The sequence below is a fragment of the Schistocerca serialis genome, chromosome 2 (assembly GCF_023864345.2).
Source record: "Schistocerca serialis cubense isolate TAMUIC-IGC-003099 chromosome 2, iqSchSeri2.2, whole genome shotgun sequence".
Classification (NCBI taxonomy): Eukaryota; Metazoa; Arthropoda; class Insecta; order Orthoptera; family Acrididae; genus Schistocerca; species Schistocerca serialis.
Window position 1 is genome coordinate 156,688,897 of NC_064639.1, and position 27,374 is coordinate 156,716,270.

At 44.3% G+C, this 27,374-nt stretch overlaps 1 protein-coding gene across 1 annotated transcript in view; it reads right to left on the minus strand.

Annotated features, from left to right (window-relative positions):
- Nucleotides 1-27,374, minus strand: part of LOC126455818 (uncharacterized) — a 387,921-nt gene that overhangs the window by 8,735 nt on the left and 351,812 nt on the right. The window contains exons 6-11 of the mRNA XM_050091578.1: nucleotides 23,761-23,936; nucleotides 22,937-23,039; nucleotides 19,748-19,936; nucleotides 13,844-14,077; nucleotides 9,469-9,796; nucleotides 3,922-5,773 (exon numbers count right to left, since the gene is read on the minus strand). Of these exons, the coding sequence (XP_049947535.1) occupies nucleotides 3,922-5,773; nucleotides 9,469-9,796; nucleotides 13,844-14,077; nucleotides 19,748-19,936; nucleotides 22,937-23,039; nucleotides 23,761-23,936 (2,882 nt within the window). The remainder of the gene's footprint in view (nucleotides 1-3,921; nucleotides 5,774-9,468; nucleotides 9,797-13,843; nucleotides 14,078-19,747; nucleotides 19,937-22,936; nucleotides 23,040-23,760; nucleotides 23,937-27,374) is intronic.

The following is a 27,374-nucleotide window of genomic DNA, read 5'->3' on the forward strand; positions in this document are numbered from 1 at the left end:
TTGAGACGTCCAGGAATTTTCATTGAGTGACTTTGATACAATGATCTTCTGATGTGCTACCAAATAGTTTGATAATGTGTTAGGTATGCAATGCGTACGATAAATGTACATAAAGTACAAAGCATTTGAATTCAAAATTGTGCAAACAGCAGCGGACCATTTTCAAGTAGGGAAGCAATAGTCAATTCATCTAGTGGTACCAGCTGTTGAATCTGGAATGTCCCTGTATGTTCCTGGTTACCTTCTTGTACCGACTTTTTACGATTACCTTAAAAACAATACGCAGTCACCTTCAAGTTTCCAGAATGGATTTTTTTCTGTGGGGCTACATGTAGTCGTGGGCGTATGAAATCCTAGTACATACTGAAAGGAAACTGATTTGTAGGCTTTTGCCGTCCGTAACGTTGAGCAACAGAGAACAGGAATATTTCATAAAGTGGGACACAGTTGTATGTCCCGTTGTAATAGATGCCTTGAGACTGGCTGTCGTAACTCTGAAAAACTTCTATAATCTTACATTGTTGCTTAACATGTAAATTGTTTACGTCATTAAAAAAAATGGCTCTGAGCACTATGGGACTCAACTGCTGTGGTCATCAGTCCTCTAGAACTTAGAACTACTTAAACCTAATTAACCTAAGGACATCACACACATCCATGCCCGAGGCAGGATTCGAACCTGCGACCGTAGCAGTCGCACGGTTCCGGACTGCGCGCCTAGAACCGTGAGACCACCGCGGCCGGCTACGTCATTAAAAACTCAATTTTCGACCATTAATTCCTTACCTCCCAGTACTCAGTTTACAATACTCCACCAGATATACACTTTTTACCCTAAAGGTTTTGGGTACCGTGCATGTCAATCATGTTCTCATTTTCCCATGTAACGCAGGCTAACAGTGGACCAAAGTTTACGAATTAAGCCAATATACAACGCAAAAAAATAAGGCAACACATGAATTCGTCTTTTAAAATACTAGACGCTACCATTTCCATTTTTTGCTTGTTTGTTTGGATCGCTATGGCCACGACTATCGCAAAAATTTTGCAAAGGAACTTCGAAATATAAGTAATACAGGCCAAGTAACTGTTACTGAATGTGGCACCACATGTTCTGCCACTCATTCATTTCCTCGACGTTAGAAATGCGCTCCTCGGTCACTGAGTCGACCTAGGACAGCAGTGTAAACGTCCTCGACGTCTACGAATCTTGCCCTCCCCCTCCTATGTTATCCCTCCATCGCCTAATTGGTTGGTTGATTTGGAGTAAGGGACCAAACAGCGAGGTCATTGGTCCCGTCAAATGAGGGAAGGATAGGGAAGGAAATCGTCCGTGCCCTTTCATAGGAACCATCCCGGCATTTGCCTGAAGCGATTTAGGAAACCACGGAAAACCTAAATCAGGATGGCAGGACGCGGGTTTGAACCGTCGTCCTCTCAAAGGCGAGTCCAGCGTGCTAACCACTGCGCCACCTCGCTCTGACCATAGCTTGGCATAGTCGACTGTAGTCGATGGCTTTCCTACCCTATCAACAACAACCATTTCTGTGCGGCCTTGGTCAAACTGCTGGCACCATTTCGTTACAACTAGAGGTGATACCGAATTTGGTCCAAACAACGTCATAATTTCACGATAGCTCTGTGTGCAATTTAGACGTATTGGCCGCAAGAATCTCAGGTTCTCCCGTACTTCAGCTCAGGAGAATATTTTCAGTTGCTCTCTTCTGATAATACGCCACTCTAGTTGTGCAACGGTCACAGCGTGAGACGACATGTGTAGCTTACGGGGGGCGGTCAAAAATATGGTAACGCCAAAAACGCAGCGCATTACCATTCATAATATGGAGTAGGAAAACCGTTAGCTTCTAAACAGCTTCCAGCGTCTCAGAATGGTTAGATACATGTTCTGTATGGTTTACAAGGGTAGCGGTTTCGCGGTTCCAGACTGTAGCGCCTAGAACCGCTCGGCCACTCCGGCCGGCTACAGCTTCAGACAGCCAAGATCACTATTGTGCCGTATTTATTGTGATTACCGGTTTCAGCAAACTACGTTGCCATCATCAGATGTTCTGCAGTACATCTCACTGACTCTTGACCAAATCCATCTTACATCGTATCACATCATACAACGATCTTTCATGAACAGTAGTACATCAGCAAATCAAGCATAAAATAACTATTACGTAGAACAACGAATATATTGTACTGATTATACAAGCTCATTTTCGTACTTAGTAGAATCGAGACTCCTCGTGCTCACAAAAACAGTCCTGGACGATACTGGCTGCGTGAATAGCCCCCCCCCCCCCCCACCCTGACCGCAGCTCGTGGTCGTGCGGTAGCGTTCTCGCTTCCCACGCCCGGGTTCCCCAGTTCGATTCCCGGCGGGGTCAGGGATTTTCTCTGCCTCGTGGTGACTGGGTGTTGTGTGATGTCCTTAGGTTAGTTAGGTTTAAGTAGTTCTAAGTTCTAGGGGACTGATGACCATAGGGCACCTGACATCTTAGAAGACGGCCTTACTATTGGGGAACAATTATTCTACCATAGGATGGACCTGATCAGCCAGAATGGTCAAATAATTCTTGGCAGTAATGCGATCTCGCAGAGGGGGCCTATGTAATATAAAGATATAGCTCCCCAAATCATCACCGAAGCCCTATCATGTTTCACTCTTGGGACGTAGAGTCCTCCAGAAGTTGAAAGCAGGATGCAACAACACTCATCCGACCAAATGATTTTCTGACATTGTTCCATAGCCATAAGGCTTTGACACCACATTTTCTCGTTACGGGCATTTACGTCACTGGCGAGTAGTTTTGGATTTCCTGGCTCACAATCCTATTTCCTGCTTACGGAGCTCATTTCATGTTGTTCTGGTGCCGCCGGGATTTGCAAGTGTGACATTCAGTTGTGCAATGACTTTCAAACTTGTCGGCATCTTGTATTTCGTCACAATGTTCTTCAATGTCCGTTCGTCACGATCACTTAGCAAACACTTTCTTGCGCGTTTTGACACAGCGGACGATGTTTCTCCGCTTTCCCTGTACGCGGTGTAATCTTCGATACGCTGCCCCTTGAATCTACAACAACGTCGGCTCCCTTGGTTGCTGAAGTATCCTCCACACCAGCACCATCAATTTTTCCACGTTCAAATTTACTGAGATCTGACATAATGCACTCACAACTATACAGAACACTGTTCTGACAACGATTGACCCTTCATCATGTTGAGTACATTTTGCACAGAGGCTGTTTGTGGTCAAATACAACAGTGAAACTCGCAAGCTTAGCATCTCCATTTATCTTCAAGTTTGCATTTCTCGCGGCATTTCCATATTTTTGTCTAACATCTACACTTTCTGAAGTGTCCTCGTATCATCCTACGAAAATGGTGCTCAAGAGCAAGATCCGCGAGTGTGTCAAGTAATGTAGAACTTCAGGTGGTCGTGGAAGAAGTTCTTGGGTGTTATATTTGATGGTTGTCTACCCATGCAACATAATGACCTAGGCAAATCAAACACTGGCAAAACTGTCCATGGAAATGGTCGATAATTCCCAATCATGTGGTCGAACATGACACATATTCGGAGTAAAGTTACACAAGTGTATCTGGAGTAATAAATCGAAGACAGTGCAGGTAACTAGCTACCTCATACGATGGTACGAAGGAAATTTCCTCATATATACGTAGATCTTTGGCCGGGATAAATAAACTCCCAACCACGTGACGCCAGTGCAGTAGCATACACTAAAGAAACACCTTTTACCGGCTAACAAACATGTCAAGGCACTTTCTGCTGAAGGAAATGTATTTCAATTGCTACAGAACGTGGACAGGTTAAATGTGAACATGGATCTTTGAATCTCTTCGTTCCCACAATAGTTTAAAGTTAACTTACACAGTCATTTGGGTGGACTCACCTCTGCGTTTTGGGCAGACTGGCACCTCAGCTTCAGCAGAGGAACATTTGGCCTGTTGCTGCTGTGAGTCGTCTGACACCTCAGTGAACTGGAAGGTGATGTCTCTGAGCGGATCCACAGACTTGGAGCGGCGAGGCAGAGAAGAATGCAGGCAAGGTGAACCTCTGCCCCCACCGCTGACTCCGGACGACACGGGTGAGTGGTGGTGATGGTGCTGGTGGCTCCCACTGCTGCGCATGGCCATATGGTGTCGTCTCGCGGACATAGAGGTGGTCAACGGCAGCTCAAACTCGGCGAAATCACCTCCTCGGTGCCTCAGTGACGCGATGGAAACACCAGAATCGTTGGAACTGGAGGAATCGCGGTTGTTGCCGCTCACCGCGGAAGCTGCTCTGTGGCTAGGAACGCTCGAGGACCGCCGCATGCACGCGATCCGTGCTTCAGTTGCATGTAACGTCGAGGTGACAGAGCTCGGTTCTGGAACACGAGGTGACGTCTCCTGCTGAACTTCTACTGCCTTATTGGACACTGGCTCCACGTTATCAGCGACCATCACTTGAGAATGAATGACACTGTCGCAGCTGCCAGCTTGTGGGAGAGACACGGGGCCGTCGAGGGAACTGGGTTCATCTTCAACATCATCAATGAATCTGGAGGCATCGGCTGAACTAGACCTTTTCCTGTTGGCGAACTGCTGCTTTCTAGAGTCCTCCATTTGCGAGGAAGCGTCCAGCTCGTCTAGCGGCGCGTGTCGCTTCAAGATATCGGCCACTTCGAGCAGGCTTTTTGCTTCTTCCAAGTTGGGACTACTTGCAGACTTCTCAGTCTGTCTGCTACCTAGTGGAGAACTTGCCGCCACAAGAGACACACCACTCATTTGATGTTCATTCGTTGCAGCTGTTGCTACTAGATGTTCTTCACTTTTGGCAGTTTCGTGGTCGGTATTTTCTGTGTCTCTATAAAGAGCTTTCACAACTGACTGCATTGAAACGTAGTCAGCATCTAGTTTCTCATTTTCTGCATTACTGTCTTCTGCAGGAGGAACTGCATTTTCAGCTTCATCACTCTGTCCTGGAGATTTACCTTCAGTGTTCTGACACGTATGCCTGCACTTATCACATACGTTGATCCTTTCCTGTGGCATGGACGGGGAAACATCTTGATCCACCAAGTCTGTTACTTGCTGTCCCATACCTGCTCGATTGAGCACGTCTCTGGCGTTCTCGTAGTACTCTAAAGACTCTGAAAAGGCCAGGTTGGCGTAATCCCTGAATTTTGGTTTCATGTTCCTATCGAGAGAGTTAACTTTAGACACTTCGAGGGTGACGCCGGCAGCAATGCCGCTCCTTTCCTCGGGCAGTCCGTAGGAGCTTCCGTCGCGGTGGAACTGGTGCGGCAGACTCGGAGCGGAGTCGTTGCGCACAAACTTCTTGACGCTGTCGCTGGGGTTGTAGATGGCTATGTCGCCATTGGGGCTGACGACCGGCATCTTGCCTTCGCCGCTGAGCCTCACTTTGGTGATGGGCATGGTGGTATTCTCGACGCCGTTGCCGCGCTTGCAGTAGGGCAGCGTCATCAGGTTCTCGGCCCAGCCCATCATCCTCTGACAGGGGCAGGAGTGCCTCTCCACTGGACTGTCCGCAGACGCAGACACAGGAGTTCTGGGGTACTTCATCCCGCAGCCGCAGATCCTCTGCACCGGCCGCGCGGACGCTGGGACGTCGTAATTTCCGTACGGGGACTGACCGTCCATGGTGGGAGTTGTCAGGTGTTCCCTGAGACTCCTTGGCGTGTCGTAGTATCCGTCAGGAACATCGGCTTGTCCAGCTGGTCTCAAGTTGCTCATCTGGTCCTGGAAATTAACGAAGGAGAAACATTTAAATAAACATTAAAATTACGCAAAAGATTTGATGCCGCACGGAATAATTGGATGAAAGCTATTCTTCTTGATCATGGAAGGATGTCTCTCTATTTGCTCCGTGTAAATGAATCTGGTAAGTGTATGCTAAGTGAAATGTTACTGATGAAGAAAGACAGAGGCTGAAGTGGGAAACATGTAGACAAGTTATACTCGTATGACGTACAATCACAGTTACTGTCAAACTTAATTCCGTATTACTTTTGAATACATTATGGGAGAGAACAGTGATCAATGTGTTACAAATATTTACTATCAAAAACAGTCTTGATCACAATTTATTTATTACGGTGACCGGTTTCGACCACTACTGCGATCATCTTCAGACCAATGAGTAAGAACCTCCTTCTGCTAGAGTAGTAGGCCAGGCCTACTGCTCAGTAGTGATTCTCCAGCAGAAGGAGGTTCTTACTCGTCTGAAGATGACCGCAGTAGTGGTCGAAACCGGTCACCGTAATAAATAAATTGTGATCAAGACAATTTTTGATAGTAAATTAATTCCGTATCTTATATCTCATACCTCTAAGTTACTTACAAGACAGAGATACAGAAGACTGGAAAAGGAAAGTGCAGATCTGTTAGATGATGATCAGTTTTTGATTAGCGAAAGAGTTTTAAACTTATCTCGCGGTTCTAAGCAAGGTTGGCCACCCTTATTTATCGTGACAGTGTACAAAGTGATTCCGTGATGATTTTTAGGGAAGATGGAGCAGGATAACTGTATCAATTCAAGGGAAGGGAACCTCGTCTAGAATCGACTGTGTCGAAAGCTATAAGTGAAAATCATTTCGATGCGTGTGACAGTGGAGTACATTTACCATTACTGTTGCTGCTGAGATTATAGGGCAGGAAAGTTACAGACATGATAGCATGGAGAAAAATAAGAAAAAACATCTAGCAAACATAGGTTCTAAAACTCATACCTTAAGAACTATGAGCACTTACTCATCTTCAATACTGAGAACACATCTCTTCTACTGCAAGCTCTTTGGTTTCCTTATTTTGAAGAACGTAGTATGGAACAAAACATGAAAAACATTTCGAGAAAGTAAGGGTTCTAAAATGTACACATTAAGAACTATGGGCACTTGTTTAGTGGAAGAGATTTCTTTCACGGTAGAGAAGATCAACAAGTGCTCATAGCTATCAAAGTACGCATTTCATATATACTAGACATTATTTTCTTGTCTTCATCCATACTAATACCTCTGAAAGTTGCCAATCCCCAAACTCGTACTAACAACAGTACCGTTACATGTATTCCACTTCCAGAGGTACCCGAACGATTTCTGCTTATAATTTTCGAGTCAGTCGTTTTCGGACCAGGGTCCCTAACCCTTGTCCGTCATCCCTGAAAATTTGTAACATTCTCACGGTATCACCATATGTAAAGGGTGATTCTCTTTAAAGTTTAAAAACTTCCGAAGCGACGTAGACATTGCTGCGATAAGTAGTTTAATACAAGAATCACGGGGTCGCAAATGTCGGGATGTACCCCATAAGCGGATGACAAATATTGAAGAAATGACGTCACCTGATGACGTATCTCGTCGCACGTGCAGGGGTTGGGCTTGCAAATACTAACCTCGCCGGTGGGGCCAGTGCTGCCTATCGCAGCACAACACAACAAATTTCGAACACCTTTTGTAAATGTGGTCTGCTGTGAACGTAGAAACTACAAAATTACTATCATCACTATAACCAAACAAAAACTGTTCGTATTTTTTGTTCCTTTCTTGATGTCACTTCTTGCTTTGTTTACAGACATTATTTGGTAAAGAAAACGTAGGTCATCTATTGGTAACAACGAAATTCGGAATCTTACACTCATTTACTTGTGACGCAATACGGTAATTCTTTGTTGTACTGTACTTTGCAGTAAACTAGAGGAGACCGCGAGACTGGTAAATTAAATGATAATCCTAACCTCAATTTAAACACATAACTGTTCAAAACAATGAAAAAATAATTCCTGTAACACGCTAGATTCGAATCGTGAGCCCCACGCGCTAAAGTCGCGCACGTAGTCCCGGGGCCACTGTTTGGTATGATCAGGTGTGACAGATTGACAGGCTCAGTCGATGCACGTGCAGTGAGGTACGTCATTTGGCGCCATCACATGTTCAACGTTTTTCACCCACTTTGAGGTTTTCCCGATATTTTTGGACCATTTGCCTAATATTAAGCCGGCCGTGGTGGCCGTGCGGTTCTAGGCGCTTCAGTCCGGAACCGCGGGACTGTTACGGTCGCAGGTTCGAATCCTGCCTCGGGCATGGATGTGTGTCATGTTCTTAGGTTAGTTAGGTTTAAGTAGTTCTAAGTTCTAGGGGACTGATGACCTAAGATGTTAAGTCCCTTAGTGCTCAGAGCCATTTGAACCATTTGAACCTAATATTAAGTTACTTGTCTGAGTGCCATCTATGTCACTTAGGAGGTTTTTAAACGTTACTAAGGATCACTCTGTATGTAGCAGCGCATAGGAGTAAGTTGCATCCACCAACAAGCGTTTAGGAAGTAGTCTATGCAGCAACACTTCGTTGGGTTTATATCGCATAGAGCATGGTTCTAAGAGCATATGGACTCTGTTCGCAGTAGGAGATAGGATTCCGCCCGACGCTACGCAAGCTCCGAGACGTATCGACTATAGTGGCATGATTCTGCCATTATTAATTAGACACTGCAGTGCCGTTGGATAATGTTTTCAGACGCACTTTCGTGCTCCCAATTCGTTCCTCACGAAAGTTTCGGTATGTTATTGTTACACCCCTGCGTAACCAGCAAATACGTGGGGTTACGGAAGTAAAATTAAGGTAGAAGGGTGGGATTAAAACTCAGGGTTTGATGATATCGACGATAAGATTCGATGATGTCATTGTTATCCTGAGTGAAAGTGAAGAAGAATTACAGGATATGTTGAATGGAATGAACAGTCTAATGAATACAGAATATGGATTGAGACTAAATCGAAGAGAGATGAAAATAATAAGAAGTAGCAGAAACGAGGACGGTGAGAAATTTAATATCAGAATTGTGGATCACAAAGTAGAGGACAGGAATTTTGCTACCTTGGCCGAAAAATAACGAATGATTGACGGAGCAAGGACAGAAAAAGCAGCGTAGCTTTGACAAAAAGGGTATTCCCGGCTAAGAGACGTGTGCTGGTATCGTACAGCACAATCTCAGAAAGAAATTTCTGGTAATGTGCATTTGCAGCACAGAACTGAACGGAAGTGAAGCATGGACTGTCGGAAAACAGAAATAGAAAAAAAATCGAAGTTTTGGAGATGCGGTGCAACGGGAGAATGTTGAAAATTAGATGTAGTGACATGATAAGGAATGAGGAAGTCCTTCGCTGAGTCGACGAGGAAAGGAATAGATGGGAAACACTGACAAGCAGAAGGGACAGGATGATACGACATCAGGGATAATTTTATGGTAGTTGAGGGAGATGTAGAAGGTATACCTGCAGAGCAACACAGAGATTGGGATATTTCCAACAAGGCTGCCACAGGAGAACACAGGAGAAGAAATCGTGACGGGTCGCGTGAAACAAGTCAGACGAAAAAAAAAAAAAAAAAAATGCTTACTTCAGCAACAAACAGGAAGTGTGGTATGAAATTCATAAGTACCTTGACGGCTAGATGCCCGAGTATCGGCTTGGGCACGTCGTAATTGTCGTAGGGCGAGGTGGCGGAGTCGGCAGAGGTTAGGCGGCGGTAGGCGGCGGCGAACCGCGTGCACGCGCATGCGCAGGCCGGGTTCTGGCAGGCGGCCGGACGCCCCAGCGGCAGCGCCAGGGGCAACGGCAGCGGCAGGGGTAGAGCCGGCGGTGGAGGCTTCCGCTGTGGCGTCAGCGCCGGCTTGGGGGGCCGGCAGGGCGACGCCGCGGGGGCGGCGCGCGCCGGGCTCTTGGGGGGCAGCACTGGCGGCGGCGTGCCCAGCCGTGGACGGTCGTACCTGCGGGCACACCGCTGGCTCACTCTCTCTCCTCCTGACACTCACGATGAATGTATGTGCGATGTTCAGAAAGTTCTAATTATCACCTCTAAAAAATAAAGTTCCGTAACTTATTTTTGCAGTCCTGGTACACACAGAACTGCCCGCTCAGTAGTAGAGTAGCATGTCGCAATTAGTCAAAATCAGGGTGGAACAAGGCTGCACCAATCCATGCTGAGGTGCTGGCACTGTACAACGAATTACCCCAAGGAAAACGATATACTGACAATAATCAAAACGGATTCAGAAAATATGGCTTGTGTGAAACAACTAGCTCTCCACTCAGGTGACAAAGTCATCAGATACCTCCTAATTCGTGTCGGACCTCTGTCTGCCCACCGCAGTGCAGCAGCTCGACTTAATATTGACTCAAGAAGCCGTTGGAAGTCAGCTGCAGAAATATTTAGTCATGCTCCCTCTATAGCCATCCTTAATTGCGAAAGTGTTGCCGTTGCAAGATTTTGTGCACGAACTTACCTCTAGATTATTTCCCATTGCTCGATGCGATTTATGTCGAGTGATCTGGGAGTCCAAATCGTTCGCTCGGTTTGTCAAGAATGTTCTTCGAACCAGTCATGAACAGTAGTGGCACAGCGATATGGCACATTATCACGCCTAACAATACCATCGTTGTTTGATAATATGACGTCCATGAAAGGCTGAAAATAGTATCCAAATTGCGGAACATAACCATTTCCAATCAATTATCGGCTTAGTTTCACCCTCTTTGGGGTGCGCTGGATCAATCATTTCTTTGTGCGTTGTTCTTTTCTTAGGGCCCAGTATTTCTTCATTCTTTCTGATCTTCTTCTCCTCTCTTCTTCCGAGATGAAGGGTTTGGACTTTTGTGTAGATTTGTCTTGGAACCTTAAGTTTTCATGGATAGTAATTAATTTAGCTGTTCGATCAATAAGTGAATTTTCTGAAATCTTTAATTCTACGAGGTCTTTCTCAGTATCTTTAAACCAGTTGGGTTTGGTTTCGCGATTACGGAAGAAGTCAAAGATTTGTTTAGTTAATCTGTTGGAATTCATTCTGAGAAGATGTCCATAAAAATTTATTCTCCTTTCTCGCATATAATCTGAAAGTCTTTCAATTTTCTTGTAGAGAGTTTCGTTTTTTATGTATATAATCTTATTGTCTTGAAATTTTGGCCGAATGATTTTTCTTAAAATTTTTCTTTCCTTTAGCTCAAGTTTCTCCATTTGGCCTTTGAAATTCATGTTAAGTGTTTCTGCTGCATACAGTGCTTCTGGCTTAATCACTGTCTTGTAATGTGTAATTTTGGACCTCCATGAAATGGATTTTTTGTTGTATGCACTTTTTTGTCAGTTGGGAGGCCAATTAAAGTTTATATTTTCTGGATTCCATTGCTTTGCTTTCCACAGCATACCAACTAATCCATTCTCCGAGATATTTGAATTCTTTTACTATTTCAATCTTCTGTTCTTGAACTTCGAGGTATTTACATGAGTGCTTGATGTTTGTCAATATCTTAGTTTTTTCAAAGGAAATGTGAAGATATATTTTAGTTGCTTGTTTCTTTAGTTCAAGGATTTGCTCCCGTGCTTCTTCCATTGTTTCAGGACACAGTCCATTCCACGTAAATACATCCCACACCGTCATGGTTGTCCAGTGACTTGGGTCGATACCTTCGTGTGTCTGCGCCACACTGAAACCCCACCATCAGCTCTTACCAACTGAAACCGGGACTCATAGAACCAGAGCAGTCCTTCAGGGTCCAGCCGATATGGCAACGAGCCCAGGACAGGCGCTGCAGACGAATTTATGCTGTCAGCATAGACAATCGCGTCGGTCAGCTGCTGCCATAGCCCATTAGCGCCTAATTTCGCCAGACTGTCCTAACGGATACATTCTTCGTATGTCCCACATTTTCCGCGGTTGTTTCACGCAGTATCGCTTGTCTGTAAGCACTGACAACTCTAAGGAAACTTCGATGCTCTTGTCATTAAATGATGGCCGTCAGACAATGCCTTGCCCATGGTGAGAGCTAATGCCTGAAATCTGGTATTCTCGGCACACTCTTGACACTGTGAATCTCTGAATACTGAATTCCCTAACAAATTTCGAAACGGAATGTCCCATGCGTGTAGCGCCAACCACCATTCTACGTTCAAAGTCTGTTAATTCTCAACGTGCAGCCATAATCACGTTGGACACCTCTTCATGAGCATCACTGGAGTACAAATGCGCTGTCGTTTTACACCTTATGCGCGTGATACTACTGCCATCTGTATGTGTGCATACCGCTACCCCCCGACTTTTATCATCTCAGTGTATGTTCTCATTAAGTAATGAGCGCTGTCGACAGGGGACCTCAAATTGAATCCAAGTTTCCAGATTTCCTGAAAGCTTTCGTTACCGTTCCCCACAAGCGGCTTCTAATCAAATTGCGTCCTTATGGGGTATCGTCTCAGTCATGGGACATTTCAGAAAAGGTCGTAGTTCGTAGGAATGGAAGGTCGTCGAGTAAAACAGAAGTCTCTGGCGTTCCCCAAGGAACTGTCTCTAATGTAATTTAGACAAGATTTCTGCGTGGTACAAAAACTGGCGATTGATGCTGAATAATGCAAAGTCTGAGGTCATCTACAGGCGTCCTAAAATAAATCTATTGATTACAATTCGTTTACACGATAAATCCCACAAATCTGAAGGCTGTCAGTTGAACTAAAATACCTATTTAATAAAATGAAACAGCTAAACACCTACAAGGCAAAGTTAAAGCGATGTTCACTGTGGTTGGAAATTGGACGTGAGTCTATAATATTTCGTGTAATAGAATTTTCTCATTTTGAGAGTGCTAAAGGGCAATCTGTTTTAATTGCTAAAAACCATTCAACAGCCAAGATCGCATAAAATATTTCTTTCTTTAAGACAACCAGTTTCGACACACTTTGCTGCTATCTTGAGTTCTTAACAATGTTTTTATTGTAAAATGTGATCGTTTTACGCTGAACCTCGGGCCAATATGTCAAGTGAATAATGTGTTGACTTTTATCCACTTGACATCTTGACATGAGGTTCTGCGTAAAATGAACTCGGTTTACAACAAAAAGATTTTTAAGTCCTGAAGATGACAGCGAAGTCTGTTGAAACCTGTTGTCTCAAAAATGGCTCTGAACGCTATGGGACTTAACTTCTGAGGTCATCAGTCCCCTAGAACTTAGAACTACTTAAACCTAACTAACCTAAGGACATCACACACATCCATGCCCAAGGCAGGATTCGAACCTGCGACCGTAACGGTCGCGCGGTTCCAGACTGTAGCGCCTACAACCGCTCGGCCACCCCGGCCGGAAACCTGTTGTCTCAAAGATAGAAGTATTTTATGCGATCTTGGCTGTTGAATGGTTTTTAGCAATTTAATGTAATAACTGAAACCTATTTGTTTTTCATGTCCCAAAAAGATGCTTACTTCATCGTTTGATGTCCTTGCATCTGGTCCGTTACTGTGTTGACTAACAGTTTTACAGGCATATTCTTCCCTTAAATGTAAACTGTTCTCATCCTTATTCCCCTAAGAGAATGTTATTGATAAAATGTTGATTATCCTTGTAATTTTTATCCAGTCAATATCTTTAAAGAGTGCAAATTTTTAGTCAACTATTTGTGCTTAAGGGGCTGCTTCCTTGTGGTAAATGAACACGATTTTTCAAGAAAAAAATATTATGTCCTCTTTAATTCTGAGCATTAGCCAACCTGCTAATCTCTATCTTGATGTTATTAACTGAGTCACATTACATAGTCTTGAGATTGGTATTAACTGATGACTTAAACTTTTAATCGATTAATTGTTTAATTAAATTGTTGTCTGTGAATGGTTATGATAAATATGTTTCTGTCTGAAATGAAACGGTGAATGGTGTTGACCAGCCGTGGGTCAAGTACTTCCATGTGAGTGTTTCGCTAGAAATTGTTTGGTTCACGATTTGCCCCTTTCATATCTGCCGAGTGTAATGCGTGGAGCCAGCCTTGCAGGAGCCTTACCAGAAGCAGGGCGCCTCCTGGGAGGAGCGCGGGCCGTCGCTGCCGTGCGAGGAGGCCAGGGAGGCGGCGCTGGAGCGCGCGTCGCGGCCCTGCTGGCCGGCGGGTGTCTGCTGGGCGTCGTGCAGCCAGCACGCGGCCGTTCCAGCTCCAGGCGGGCCCGGCGTCAGCGGCGTGCACGTGCCCGCCGTCGAAGAGCGCGACAGCGCGCCCAGCTTGCTCATGCAGCTCACGCACCTGCCACGGCACCACCACACCCGTCATTCACAAAGGCCGCAGACAACATACAGGCAACAATAAGAACGGAGGCTCATGGTGGAAATGCTCGGATTAAAAAGCTTACAAGGCTTCCTCCACTAGTAGTCAGTCTCAACGTCTAAGAGACAATGACGGAAATAAGTTCCAGAACATGGATTAAAATTCATGGTGAAGGAATGTTAACTACAAGATTCGCTGATGACACTGCTATCCTCGACAAAAGCGAAGGAGAATTCCTGGACCTGTAGCAAACAACGAACATTCCAATGAGAACACTCTATGAACCGAAACGGAAGAAAGAAATGAACAGTAGCAGAAATTACATCAGTAACATCACGAAGTAATCAAAGGTAAGGAATTCTGCTACCTTGGAAGCAAAATAACACAGGACGCACGAATCAAGGACAAAAAAAGTACACCAGCACAGGCAACGGGACACTCCTGCTCAATAGAAGCTTAATAGTATCAACCAGTGGCCTTAATTTGAGGGAGTTGTTTCTGAAAATGCACACATCATTGTATGGAAGTGGAACATAAACTTTGGAGAAACCTGGACAGAAGAGAACCGAAGCATTTGAAATGTCACACTCTAGTATAATGTACACTACTGGTCATTAAAATTGCTACACCAAGAAGAAATGCAGATGATTAACGAGTATTCATTGGACAAATATATTATACTAGAACTGACATGTGATTACATTTTCACGCAGTTTGGGAGCATACATCCTGAGAAATCAGTACCCAGAACAACCACCTCTGGCCATAATAACGGCCTTGATACGCCTGGGCATTGAGTCAAACAGAGCTTGGATGGCGTGTACAGGTGCAGCTGCCCATGCAGCTTCAACACGATATCACAGTTCAAAAGTTCATCAAGAGTAGTGACTGGCGCATTGCGACGAGCCAGTTGCTCGGCCACCATTGACCAGACGGTTTCAATTGGTGGGAGATCTGGAGAATGTGCTGGCCAGGGCAGCAGTCGAACATTTTCTGTATCCAAAAAGGCCCGTACAGGACCTGCAACATGCGGTCGTGCATTATCCTGCTGAAATGTATGGTTTCGCTGGGATCGAATGAAGGGTAGAGCCACGGGTCGTAACACATCTGAAATGTAACCTCCACTGTTCATAGTGCCGTCAATGCGAAGAAGAGGTGGCCGAGACGCGTAACCAATGGCTCCCATAGCATCACGCCGGCTGATATGCCAGTATGGCGATGACGAATACACGCTTCCAATGTGCGTTCACCGCGATGTCGCCGAAGACGGATGGGACCATCATGATGCTGTAAACAGAACCTGGAGTCATCCGAAAATATGACGTTTTGCCATTCGTGCACCCAGGTTCGTCGTTGAGTACACCATTTCAGGCGCTCCTGTCTGTGATGCAACGTCAAGGGTAACCACACCCATGGTCTCCGAGCTGATAGTCCATGCTGCTGCAAACGTTGTCGAACTGTTCGTGCAGATGGTTGTTGTCATGCAAACGTCCCCATCTGTTGGCTCAGGGATCGAGACGTGGCTGCACGTCCGTTACAGCCATGCGGATAAGATGGCAGTCATCTCGACTGCTAGTGACACGAGACTGTTGGGATCCAGCACGGCGTTCCGTATTACACTCCTGTACCCACCGATTGCATATTGTGCTAACAGTCATTGGATCTCGACCAACGCGAGCAGCAATGTCGCGATGCGATAAACCGCAATCACGTTAGGCTATAATCCGACTTTTATGAAAGTCGGAAACGTGATGGTACGCATTTATCCTCCTTAACGGGGTATCACAACAACGTTTCACCAGGCAATTCCGGTCAACAGCTGTTTGTGTATGAGAAATCGGTTGGAAACTTCCCTCAACTCAGCACGTTGTAGGTGTCGCCACCGGTGCCAACCTTGTGTGAATACTCTGAAAAGCTAATCATTTGCATATCACAGCATCTTCTTCCTGCCGGTTAAAATTCGCTAGTCATCTTTGTGGTGTAGCAATTTTAATGTCCAGTAGTGTATGTTGTTTGGGCCGCTCGCCCTGCAGCCCTGCAAACACACTCACACCGTTGGTATGCAAGCGGCCTAAGCCAAAAGGGGTTGCATCAGCAGATGGCAGAACTTCTGCCTCACGTGCTGACTAGGCCAGCTGGCAGCTTCCATGGGACACGCGATCGCCAATAGTCCCTCCAGTATCTCGAGAAGGCCTGGGAATTTAGAGCAGGTCAATGCATCTCTCAACTAGTCTTCTGCCGAGCTCTGAGCCAGATGCAGACAGCACCTGCAATTCTTCAGAGTCTAGATTGAAATCTTCGCTGTGCATGACGCTATGCTACTCGTCAGCCACCGCCGATCGAGGGAACCGCCACTGTCTGTCACTACCATAAGCAGGAGTTGGCCTCTGCATCGGAGATGACCAGGAACTTCGTACTGGTGGTTGATCTTTTCTTCTTCTACTTCCAATTGAATATCAAGTTATGACTATTACATCATTCTAGCCTTCAGCCTAAGTTCAAACTGGTCTAAATTCATTGCTAATCACGAGCTTTCACAAACTACTGTAGTGATTAATTTTATTCCAGCAGAAGATTAAATTGGTTGCACTTTTCAATAAAACTGTTCTACATCGTTTAACCTGGTTAGGTTCTCATTGCTCCCCAACCATCGCACAGCCAGTGTGTTGGCTAAAAAGATTTTTCTGCCTCCAGCGCCTCTGTTGGTTCTGCTGCCACCTCCAAGTTTTGTCCCAGATCTGTTGGCGATGAATATTTTCTGGGTCTCCTCTTGTACCTCCCATGTCAATGGACGTCACCCACAGTCTCGTGCGTCACCAGTTATACGAGCTGCCGCAATCTTCCTGAGTCTTTGAGATGGACACCAACCTCTCATCATTCACAGGAGCAATTGGTGTGGTGTATGGGTCGTTTGCCCAGAAGACCTGCAGTCCTTCCCATATCTGTGGTTTACAAGCGGCCTAGCCCAGATGGGGTTACACCAGTGAGCAACAAAACTTTAACCACAGATGCTCAGTAGGCCACCAGGTGGCAGCCCTTGTTCCACCACTGGTCGTCAGCTCTGCTGATCTCTTTCCTGCCGCAAGACATATTATCACAAGTACCTTGTCTAGTATCTCTATTGGGCTTGGGAGTTTAGAATGGACTCAATGCAAGTTCAATGCTGTCTTCAGTCGAGCTCTGAGCCAGGCGCCAAATGTACCCACAGTTCTTCAATCAGTATCTCGATTACAGACTCTGCTACTTACAATGCCAAGCCATTTGCTGTCCACCGCCGACTGAGGTAGCCACGAACGTCTTTCAACAGCAACACTAGGACCTGCATTCTGCACAAGTGGGAGCAGGGACTTATTATTGGCCATCTAACTTCACTACATTATTTTGCTCTACTTCTAAATGAAAATTATATTTTGACTGTTTCACCATTACAACTTTCAGCCTAAGTTCAGACTTTTGTAAGTTTAGTGCTGATGGTGTCACTGAATGACAGTAGTTCCATTCACCATTGACTCGTGCTGCATGAACTCTAGCCATCTATTTCTCATCACGTTCCATGTGTGTGCTTACAACTGCAGGGACAAAAATGAAAAAAGTAGGTTCAGTATCGAGACGACAGTTAACTCTCCTGCGCCAACTCGTGAGTAATGCACACAGTCGTGAGTTATCAACATGTGACCCCCAGTAATGCTTTTCCTCCAGGAACCCAGCGCAAGGACACAAGCATGACCTATCCGTACAGCTGTGAGGAGAGATTTAAGACCAAAGCGGGACAAGTGGATGCCTGGGGCGCCAAGCGGAGAGAGGCGTCAGAGGTCCGCAAGTGCAAATTTGTATACGCGGTATATCGTAATTAGCAGCGAAAAGAGACATAGGTGAAAGTATACGATATTAAAATCAAAGATGTTCCAATAAACATTTGCGAGGGAAATGCGAGAGTGTGGTTATATGAGCTGCCACTGATTCAGTATTGTAATAATGATCTACAGTCATGGGATGGTGAAGAACTGAAAGCTACATGCCTGATTCTTGAGACTGTGCCAACTGATGGTGATGAAGGTGACACCAACAGAAAGGAATTAAACGATGGAATTTTGATATTACCGGCCATACTTCCTGCTGGAAGTTATCTACAGAGCTCAAAATCTTATATCACAAAAAGCAATTACATTGGCAGTTTTTCCAATAGTTTTGATGCTTACTACTCCTCCTGATGTTAGCTGTATACGGAGCTAGAGGTGAAACAAGTTTTTCAATACTCGGGCTGGGAAAGACATATATTATGTGAGTACATCCACAAGAATGATTGAGAGGATTGTCAGCTTTAGCTATTGAAATGATACCTTCAAGTCAATAGATTCACGATGTGCTCAGAAACATTTTCCTAAGTCAAATGTTACAACATTTCAATGTCAGTGCATACAGTGAACAACTGTAGGAATTGCAAATGACTTTATTAATAGGCAACTTTTTTTCTCATTTCAACTGTACACACAAAAATTTTGAGCGTGTTTATCAGTTTACAACAACCTTAATCGTAAATTTTCTAAGGTTTAAGTACTTAATGGTGAGTTTCTTTGCAGATGAAACATAAAATTACGCAGTCAAACGGTTTCTCGTGTTTAAAATGTCACTACAAAATTAGATGATTCCTTGTATTTCACTGCCACTGTTTTCTATGGAAAGTAAAAAACATCATTTAAAGAAGTAAAAAAATGTTCCATTAAAAAACTTATAAATTACAAAAATTTTGTATTACCATCCTTTCCACTCAGTTTAATAGATAGCACATTTTTACTGACGTTAGAATGATACAATATGTTTAGTTCTTTCTGCTTCATTAAAAGCTTTTAAGTATTTCAAAGATTATCTTGAATGTAAACTAATTCTTTCTTCTGTAAATCTCTACCACTGTAATACGTCTCAGAAATTTATTTGTCACAGGTGAATGTCTATGTTGTACTTATTTAGAAGTACAAAAATAATTAGTTAAGAAAAAGATTGTCTAAATGCTTTTTGTCGAGCGTTTTTCTATATAGCTATGGAAGTTGGAGAGAGAAACAGACAAAATTGAAATGTTCCAGATGTCAGTGGGGAGGAGAATGGAGAAAATGAGCGGATACATAAGGAACAATAAAATACTTGAAACAAAAAAAAACTCTCCCAGACCTGGTTAAGCAAATGAAAGAAGATTGAGTGGGGCATACACAGCCAGAGAAGGCGATCCTAACAGCAGCTACCGAAGGTACGGTGGAAGGACAGAAGAAAACGGGAAGGAGAAGGATGAAAACAATAACAACGATACAGACGACCAGGAACGGGATCAGATGGAGACATTAATGGCATCAGGAACCAGTCACCTATGCAGAACAGCTTCTGATTGCGATGACGATGACCTAAGAGCCCAAGGAAAGGCAAGTAATATGTGAGGGGTTTGGGGTAAGGGGTGGTGACTTTAGGAGGGGAGGGGGGCGCAGATGTTACGACCATTGTGGAGGGAAAATCTGTAGGGCCATACCTAGTAAAGCACTGCTGCGTTCAAATCAACCTTCGTGTCGAGGACAGTTTTGCTTCACAGTCGGGAAGACCTCGTTCGGTGCAAGGAGAGCGCGGCTGCCTTCGCGAAGTGACGCTGGACGCTGGCTCACTCACCTCTCCAGAGCTCCGCCGGGCCCGCTGGAGCCGTGCCAGCCGCCCCCGCCCGACATGGCCGACTGGTCGTAGTGGTCGCTCACCGACGACGTGTCGCCGCAGCCGTAGTTGCTGTCCAGGTCCGAGTTGCGCGCCCCGCCGGAAGACTCGGTGGACAGCCAGTAGGGGGAGCTGCCGTCGCGGTGCAACCTGGACAACCAGCCACACACGCCGTATTTTCTCGCGTAAGCTACTGCATTGTAACTGCATATGTGCACGTGTGCATCTGTCTACGTATGGTATTTCTTAAAACTGTTCAAATGGGTTCAAATGGCTCTGAGCACTATGGGACTTAACTTCTGAGGTCATCAGTCACCTAGAATTACTTAAAGCTAACTAACCTAAGGACATCACACACATCCATGCCCGAGGCAGGATTCGTAGCGGTCGCGCGGTTCCAGACCGTAGCACCTAGAACCGCTCGGCCACCAAGGCCGGCTTAAAACTGTTCATATTTGCTTTGGGTTACGTCCCTGTACGGTGCCACCTGCGGTAGTTTATATGGACATTATTACACAGGCTGATTCATAATGAATGGGACAAAAGGAATGTGTTCCTGTGACTAAACAAATGACAAACATACTTTAGAAACTGAGACTCAAAGGTTAACTCTCATAGTGTAGGTTGCCAAAAATGAAACAATGGAAAACCGCCGCTGTTGTTCACCGCTGGTCTTATTACTAAAAACGGTCGCATAGAATATGCGACAAATCAACTATAATCGTTGCTCACAGACATTTCCGACCAAGTTTGGTGAAGTGGCAGCACTCCGCCACAACATTGCCGGATGTGCCAAGCAATTCGGCGATACAGGATACATATCCAAGAAGCAAATCACAGGGTGGCAAACTGTAGACAATGAAGTGGTCGAAAATATTCGTACGGTCTACGAAAGAAGTCCCAGAAAATTTACAGGTCGTGTCAACAGAAAATTGAATGAGCTGCAATCAACAGTGGAACATGTCCCATGCAAGCATCTGCAGTTCAAAGATTACAGAACTGAATTGTTGCAGCCGCTAAAACCAGCTGATAATCCAAAATGAAGAAAATTTTGCATTGATTGACAAGGATAGATGGGGACATATGGTTTCGCAGATGAACTTGCATTCTCAGACAAAGTCAAGTTTCACTTAAATGGCAGAGCGAACAAGCATAATTTGAAAATACTGGTTACAGAGAGCTCGCATGCCTCTCTGCAACGTGAATCTCCGAAGCTGAATGTTTTCTGCAAAATATGTAGCCACATACTCCTTGGTCCTTTCTTTTACGTAGAATCTATCGTTACAGGGATAACCTATCTCGATATGCTTTCTCTATGGTTGACAGAAGAGGTACCCGACTTCATTTTGCAGTAGAGCGGAGCCGCGTCACATTGGCATAACATCGTATGTGATCACCTCAACGAACGTCTTCCACAATGCGGAATTGGTCATGCTGGGCCGAATGACGTGCCGTTCATATCGCCACCCCCGTAGTTTGCCTGACCTTACACCAATGGAGTTTTTTCCTTTGGGGATGTGTGGATAAGACAGTTGACAGACGCTAATTTCCGCAGCACTTACAGTAGCTATAGCACTGGATAGTCGGTGTGGATGGAGCAATTAACTCCACTGGGTCTGTTAGGCAACGCAGTACCGGACAGACATATGCCATTTTACAAATGGAGCACACATCGAACATCCGCGTTCGTCCATAGGAACTGTGAGAGTTATTCTTTCACTCTATATGTCTATTAATATGCCCATATGTATATGTATATTATACGTATGTATATTAAATAAATATATTTGTGGAATAAAGTCGTTACTATAATTAAAGAAATACTTTCTTTTTGTTCCATTCATTTTGAATCACTCTGTATTTATGATGTGCTCACAAATTACTGAGAAATTGGTACAACAATCATTACATTATGTAAATAAGAGGGTTGCTCAGAAAGTAGTTCGCCACATTTTTTATTCTCAGCCGAAAACAACGCTACGAGTACGAAACGTTATGTATGTATTATTTGAAGTCTCGTAAGTGAGCGCGCCATGTTTCCGTGACTTCCGACAGATAGCGTAGATGCAGGACAGTTTAAAAATGGCGTCTGCAGGTGATGTACGTTACAAGCAACGTGACGTCATTGAATTTCTCACTGCAGAGAAAGAAAGTGTGTGGTATATTCACAAACTCCTGTGCATGGTCAATGGAGCACCTGCTGTCGGCATAAGTACAATCAGTCGCTGGACACGGAGGGTGAGTTCGTCAGAAGACGGTTCGGCGGAGCTCCACGATTTGCAGCGGTCGGGGAGACCCCTCGGACTTCCACTTGTTTTGGGACATTAAAGGATGGCATTCGTGGAAGACATTTTGAGGACGATGAGGAGGTGATTCGCACAGTGAAGCACTGGTTCCGCCATCAGGACAAGGATTGGCAACGACAGGGCATATACGCCCTTGTTTCGCGTTGGAGGAAGGCCATAGAACGGGAAAAATAGGGTGTTTAGGTAAAATACCATTCGTTCGTGTATGTAAATCTTATGTTCAATAAAGAACTGTTGAAGAAAAAATGTGGTGCATACTTTCTAGGCAACCCTCGTATTTATACATCGTTACTCACGAGTACCTCCGGAGTTTCTTAACATAACTGCGAAAATTACAACACATTCGGTAAAAAGACACTCATCAGCATCTCTCCAAATTTTAACTTACATTTCAGTTCCTCAGTATGGACAGCATTTATGATACAGCAAATTTCAGTATGTACTTCAGTTCACTGAAATCGCTGAAGCATATTGCCTGGGAAGACGCGACAGTAGCCCACTTTGGAAATCTCTTCACTGGGTTGCCTATCAGATGGTGGGAATTCATTTGATGCACTATTAAGTGTACGATTTGTACAAGTATTTTGTCATACCTGCCTACTAGTGCAAGTACATCATGGTACATTAACGGAAACTTGGGTAGATGCTCTATCCACTGATACGTGTCACTTTCCTGTATATCGTGTATTTTTCGCAAGTGGTCTTCTGCAACCCCACAGGCATTTATGAATAACCCTGTATAGGTTGTCAAGATCATTTTCTCTTCAAATAAACGTAGAACTGTACTAAACATTACTTTCTTACTGGTTAATATTAAACTTGAAATAAAAGAAACATCACGTACCTGCATAAGTCATCCGAGCATAGATCAGACAGAGCCGGTGTTGCCAGAACGGAAGACACCTCGGATGTTCGGGGTAGCATCTGCCGCCGGGGACTGTCCATCACTGCAAAGGAAAATGAAATGAAAATCGTCAGTCAGTGAGCTAAGTCAATCAAAAAGTCGTATACAAGTGCAATTTCGGAGTTTTTCTCAAGCAGACACGTGTCAAATATGTCAGATATAGTACATACAATGCTGTCAGATGTTTGTATGTTGATAATCGGCAATACTGTTCATTTATGACATGAAACGTAAGTAGCACATTCCACAGAGGTTTGTAAAATATGGGAACAGGTTTGTCACAATGTTGTTTTCATATTTGACAAATCTGTTTCTACTTTTTTTACAAACTGTTGTGGATTATGGTACATGCAACCCACTACAGTGCCACCATGGCATATGTGATACTGTCATAATGGAACAGGGCAAATAACAATAAGTTTTAAAAAAATCAGAAGATGATAATCTTAGCTGTTGAAAACGGTCATCAGGATTAAATAGTATTGAATACTATCTTGGCTATTAAATTTTCTTCAATATTAAAAGTGGATACTGAAGAACACACAGAAAACGTGACAAGGACTTCTACGACTATCATGACCGATACAGACTGGCCCAAAGGATTTTACGTCTCGTTGATGAAGTCAGTTATTACGATTCCAGAAAGTCTGAATTCTAATTTTGTGCTTCAGATGGATTATGTACCACGGCTACGTGTTACTACCAGCAGAGAAGTGACAGGCACGTCTACTGCACTACAGTATAACGGGCAGTGTGTTACTTACTGGACATGTTCCTGGTGACGGGTCTCCTCCTGACTGCCACCTTGCCCTGGGCCGCCATCTGGAAGGTCCTGGTGATCTCGTCGCCCTGGTCCGTGACGCACACGTGCACTCCCTCGCCTTTCCCGCAGCGGGAGCCACCCTCAAACACGAACCTGCCCTCCACCACGCCATAGCGCCTGCAATAAAAATAAATAAGCTTATTCGTTTAGTGAAATGTAAGTGACTGGATTAACCGTGTATTACGGTGAACCTTAGTGCCAACATGAAATGAAAATTAAGACATCTGCAGTCGTCTCTTTTGCATTTAATTTGTTTACAGAACCAGTTTCGGTGTTCCACCATACGCTCTTCAGGTAGCCTGACCAACGTAAATTGGGAGGAGTCCAATCTCAAATGGTTCAAATGGCTCTAAGCACTATGGGATTTAACATCTGAGGTCATCAGTCCCCTAGACTTAGGACTATGTAAACCTAACTGACCTAAGGACATCACACGTATCCATGCCCGAGGCAGGATTCGAACCTACGACCGTAGCAACCGCGTGGATCCGGACTGAGACGCCTAGAACCGCTCGGCTACAACGGCCGGCAGTCCAATCTCGTTTAGAGACTTAACAGGGGCCAATATTAAATAACCAGTGTCTGTAAGTCTGTGGTTTACACGACGCTAACACTTCGTTCATATTGTCCGGTTTTAGAACTGCTGTCTGAGGAGGGCCGCTTGAATTTGCGTACTCAACTGCCTGACTGGCTAACTTCAACGGCAATTAACTCGGAATTCACCTGTTGTGCCAATCTCTTCATCTCAGAGTAGCACTTGTAACCACCGTCCTCAATTATTTGCTGCATGTATCCCAAACTCTGTCTTCCTCTACAGTTTTTACCGTTTACAGCTCCCACTAATATCATGGAAGTTATTCCATGATGTGTTACCAGACGTACTACCATCCTGACCCATCTTCTTCTCAGTGTTTTCCATACATTCCTTTCCTCGCCGATTCTGCGGAGAATTCCCTCATTCCTTACCTTATTAGTCTACCTAATTTGCAACATTCTTCTGTAGTATTACATCTCAAATGCTTCGAAACTCCTCTGTTCTGGTTTTCCCTGAGTCCATGTCTCACTGCCTCGCAACGCAGTGGTCCAAGCGCACATTCTTACAAATTTCTGCCTCAAATGAAGACCTATGTCTGATACCAGTAGACTTCTCTTGGCCAAGAGTACCCTCTTTGTCAGTGGTAATCTGCTTTTTTGTCTTCCATGCTCCATCCGTCGTGAGTAACTTTGCTGCTAGGTGGCAGAGTTCCTTGGCTACTTCCACTTCAGGATCACCAATCCTGATATTCTAATCTCTGTTACTTCTCGTTATTTTCGCCATTCTTTACTCTCAGTCCATATTCTGTAATTCATCGGATTTTTCATTCCATTCAACACCTCCTGTAGCCCTTCTTCACTCTGACTAAGGATAGCAATGTCCTCAACGAATCTTATTATTGATATCCTTTCAGCCTGAATTTTAATTCAACTCTTCAACCTTTATTTTATTTCCGTCATTGTTTCTTCAGTGTACAGATTGAAAAGCATGGGCGAATGAGGACATCGCTGTCTTACAGCGTTTTTAACCCCAGAATTTCGTTGTTGAATTTTTTTGTTCCCTCTTAGTTCTTGTACATATTGTATATTACCCGTCTTTCCCTGTAGCTTATCGTTATTTTTCTCAGAATTTCGAAAATCTTGCCCAATTTTATAACGTCGACAGATCATGTGAAAACATCAGAAATGTCTCTAGGGTGCCTTAATCTTTCCTAAAGCCAAACTGGTCATCATCTGATCTCACCCTGTGTACCACCTAATTTAGATCCTCACTCTAAGATGTTCATTGTGCATAGCAGTGTCCAGGTGTGTGGGTTATACCGAGCAACGCAGTTCACACCAGCGGACAACGACGAATTGTTTGTCTGTGTGCTTTCTTGCTGTCTTGCCTCTTTTATAAGTTATGCTGCAATCGGAAAGTCGGGCAAAATTAATTTTTCAATGGTTTTTAAATGCTAATCTTAGAAAAAGTATTTTTGTTTGTTTACTTACTGTAAGTAAACAAACAAAAATACATTTCTGACATTAGCATTTAAAAATCTCTCAAAAATTCATTTTTTACAATTTTCCGATTGCAGTCAAAGACGTAAGAGAGAAACAAATGCACACACGCAAAACATCACCAAACTTATTCATGAAACCAACGCACAACTGCACTGGAAAATGAGAATAAATTCTCGAAACGCGTTGTGCTAAGCAGCAAAAAGTAAGTTACTGGTGCAGTTTTCGTTATTTAAATCATGATAATTACTACAAGATAATTAATTGGATTATTTGACGTGTGGTCTTACAGAAATATATTAGAATTACAAGTTTAACAGCTCGCTGAAGAACACATACAGTCTTATGTAAATTAATCGTATTTCAAAAACAGAAATCTAATTATGTAAGGGGAAGTTTTGAAGATCACTAAAAGGAAACAGCGTAAGACTTGCAAATTAAAATCTGGAGCCATTTGAAACATACGCTGGTTGCCGAGAAAGTAAAGGCCGATTTCACCCCAAGACCGACGCCGATTTCCCATCACCGTGATCGAAAGCGTGCCAGCTATATCCTTCCTCAGACTCAGTGTGAACCGTGTTTTGTTGCCGAGCGGTCACGTGTCTTTGTTCAGTAACGTTTCGAAAGGCCGGCACCCATCAAAAATCCCGCCAAATATAAAGTGTGCAGTGTCATTCGTTTTCTGTATGCACAAAATGTTCGGCCTTTCATACGAGGGTAATCCCAAAAGTAAGGTCTCCTATTTGTTTTATAAGTACGTAGTCCTGTTTATTTCTACAATGATTTACATCACTTTACAGCTTGAACATTTAGCTATTTTTTGACATAATCACAATTTCTGTCGATGAAATTTTGTAGACGCTGCAGCAGTAATTGTATGCCCATGTCATACCAGCTCGCCGCCATGCCATTCAGAAAGTCATGAACCTGTTATTTCTCAGGTGTAAAGTGGTATGCCCAGGTTTCGTCACCTGTGACTATTGAGTCCAGAAAGTTGTCCTGTTCGGCTACAAGGAGGTGATGAAATGCGCAGGAAGCATCAACTCGTTGCCGCATGTGGTCCTCATTCAGCATGCGTGGCACACCTTCCGGTAGTTCAATGTTTCTGTAAAAATTCTGTGAGTGGTGCTTCGGTAAACCTCAGGAACCAACGTGCAGAGATCATCCAGGGTGATCCCGATCTTCACGCATGCTTTACTCAACCTTCAACACTGTCTCCTCAGAAATTGACGGTCTCCCGCTCCTTTGTTCGTCGTGAATTTCGGGTCGACCAGCTGCAAACTCTCTACACCACTTACGAACATTTTTGACATCCATGCGCGACTCACCATACACTTCCGTCAATTGGCGATGGATTTCAATCGGTGCAGTGCCCCTTGCGTTCAAAAACCGAATAACTGTGGGCTGTTCGCACTTGACGGTAACATCCAACGTGAGCTGCCTCAGCGCGGCGTGCACATGTTTACACACAGTACGTGAAGCACTCTTCATAACAGTGTGACCAACTGCCACACAAACACG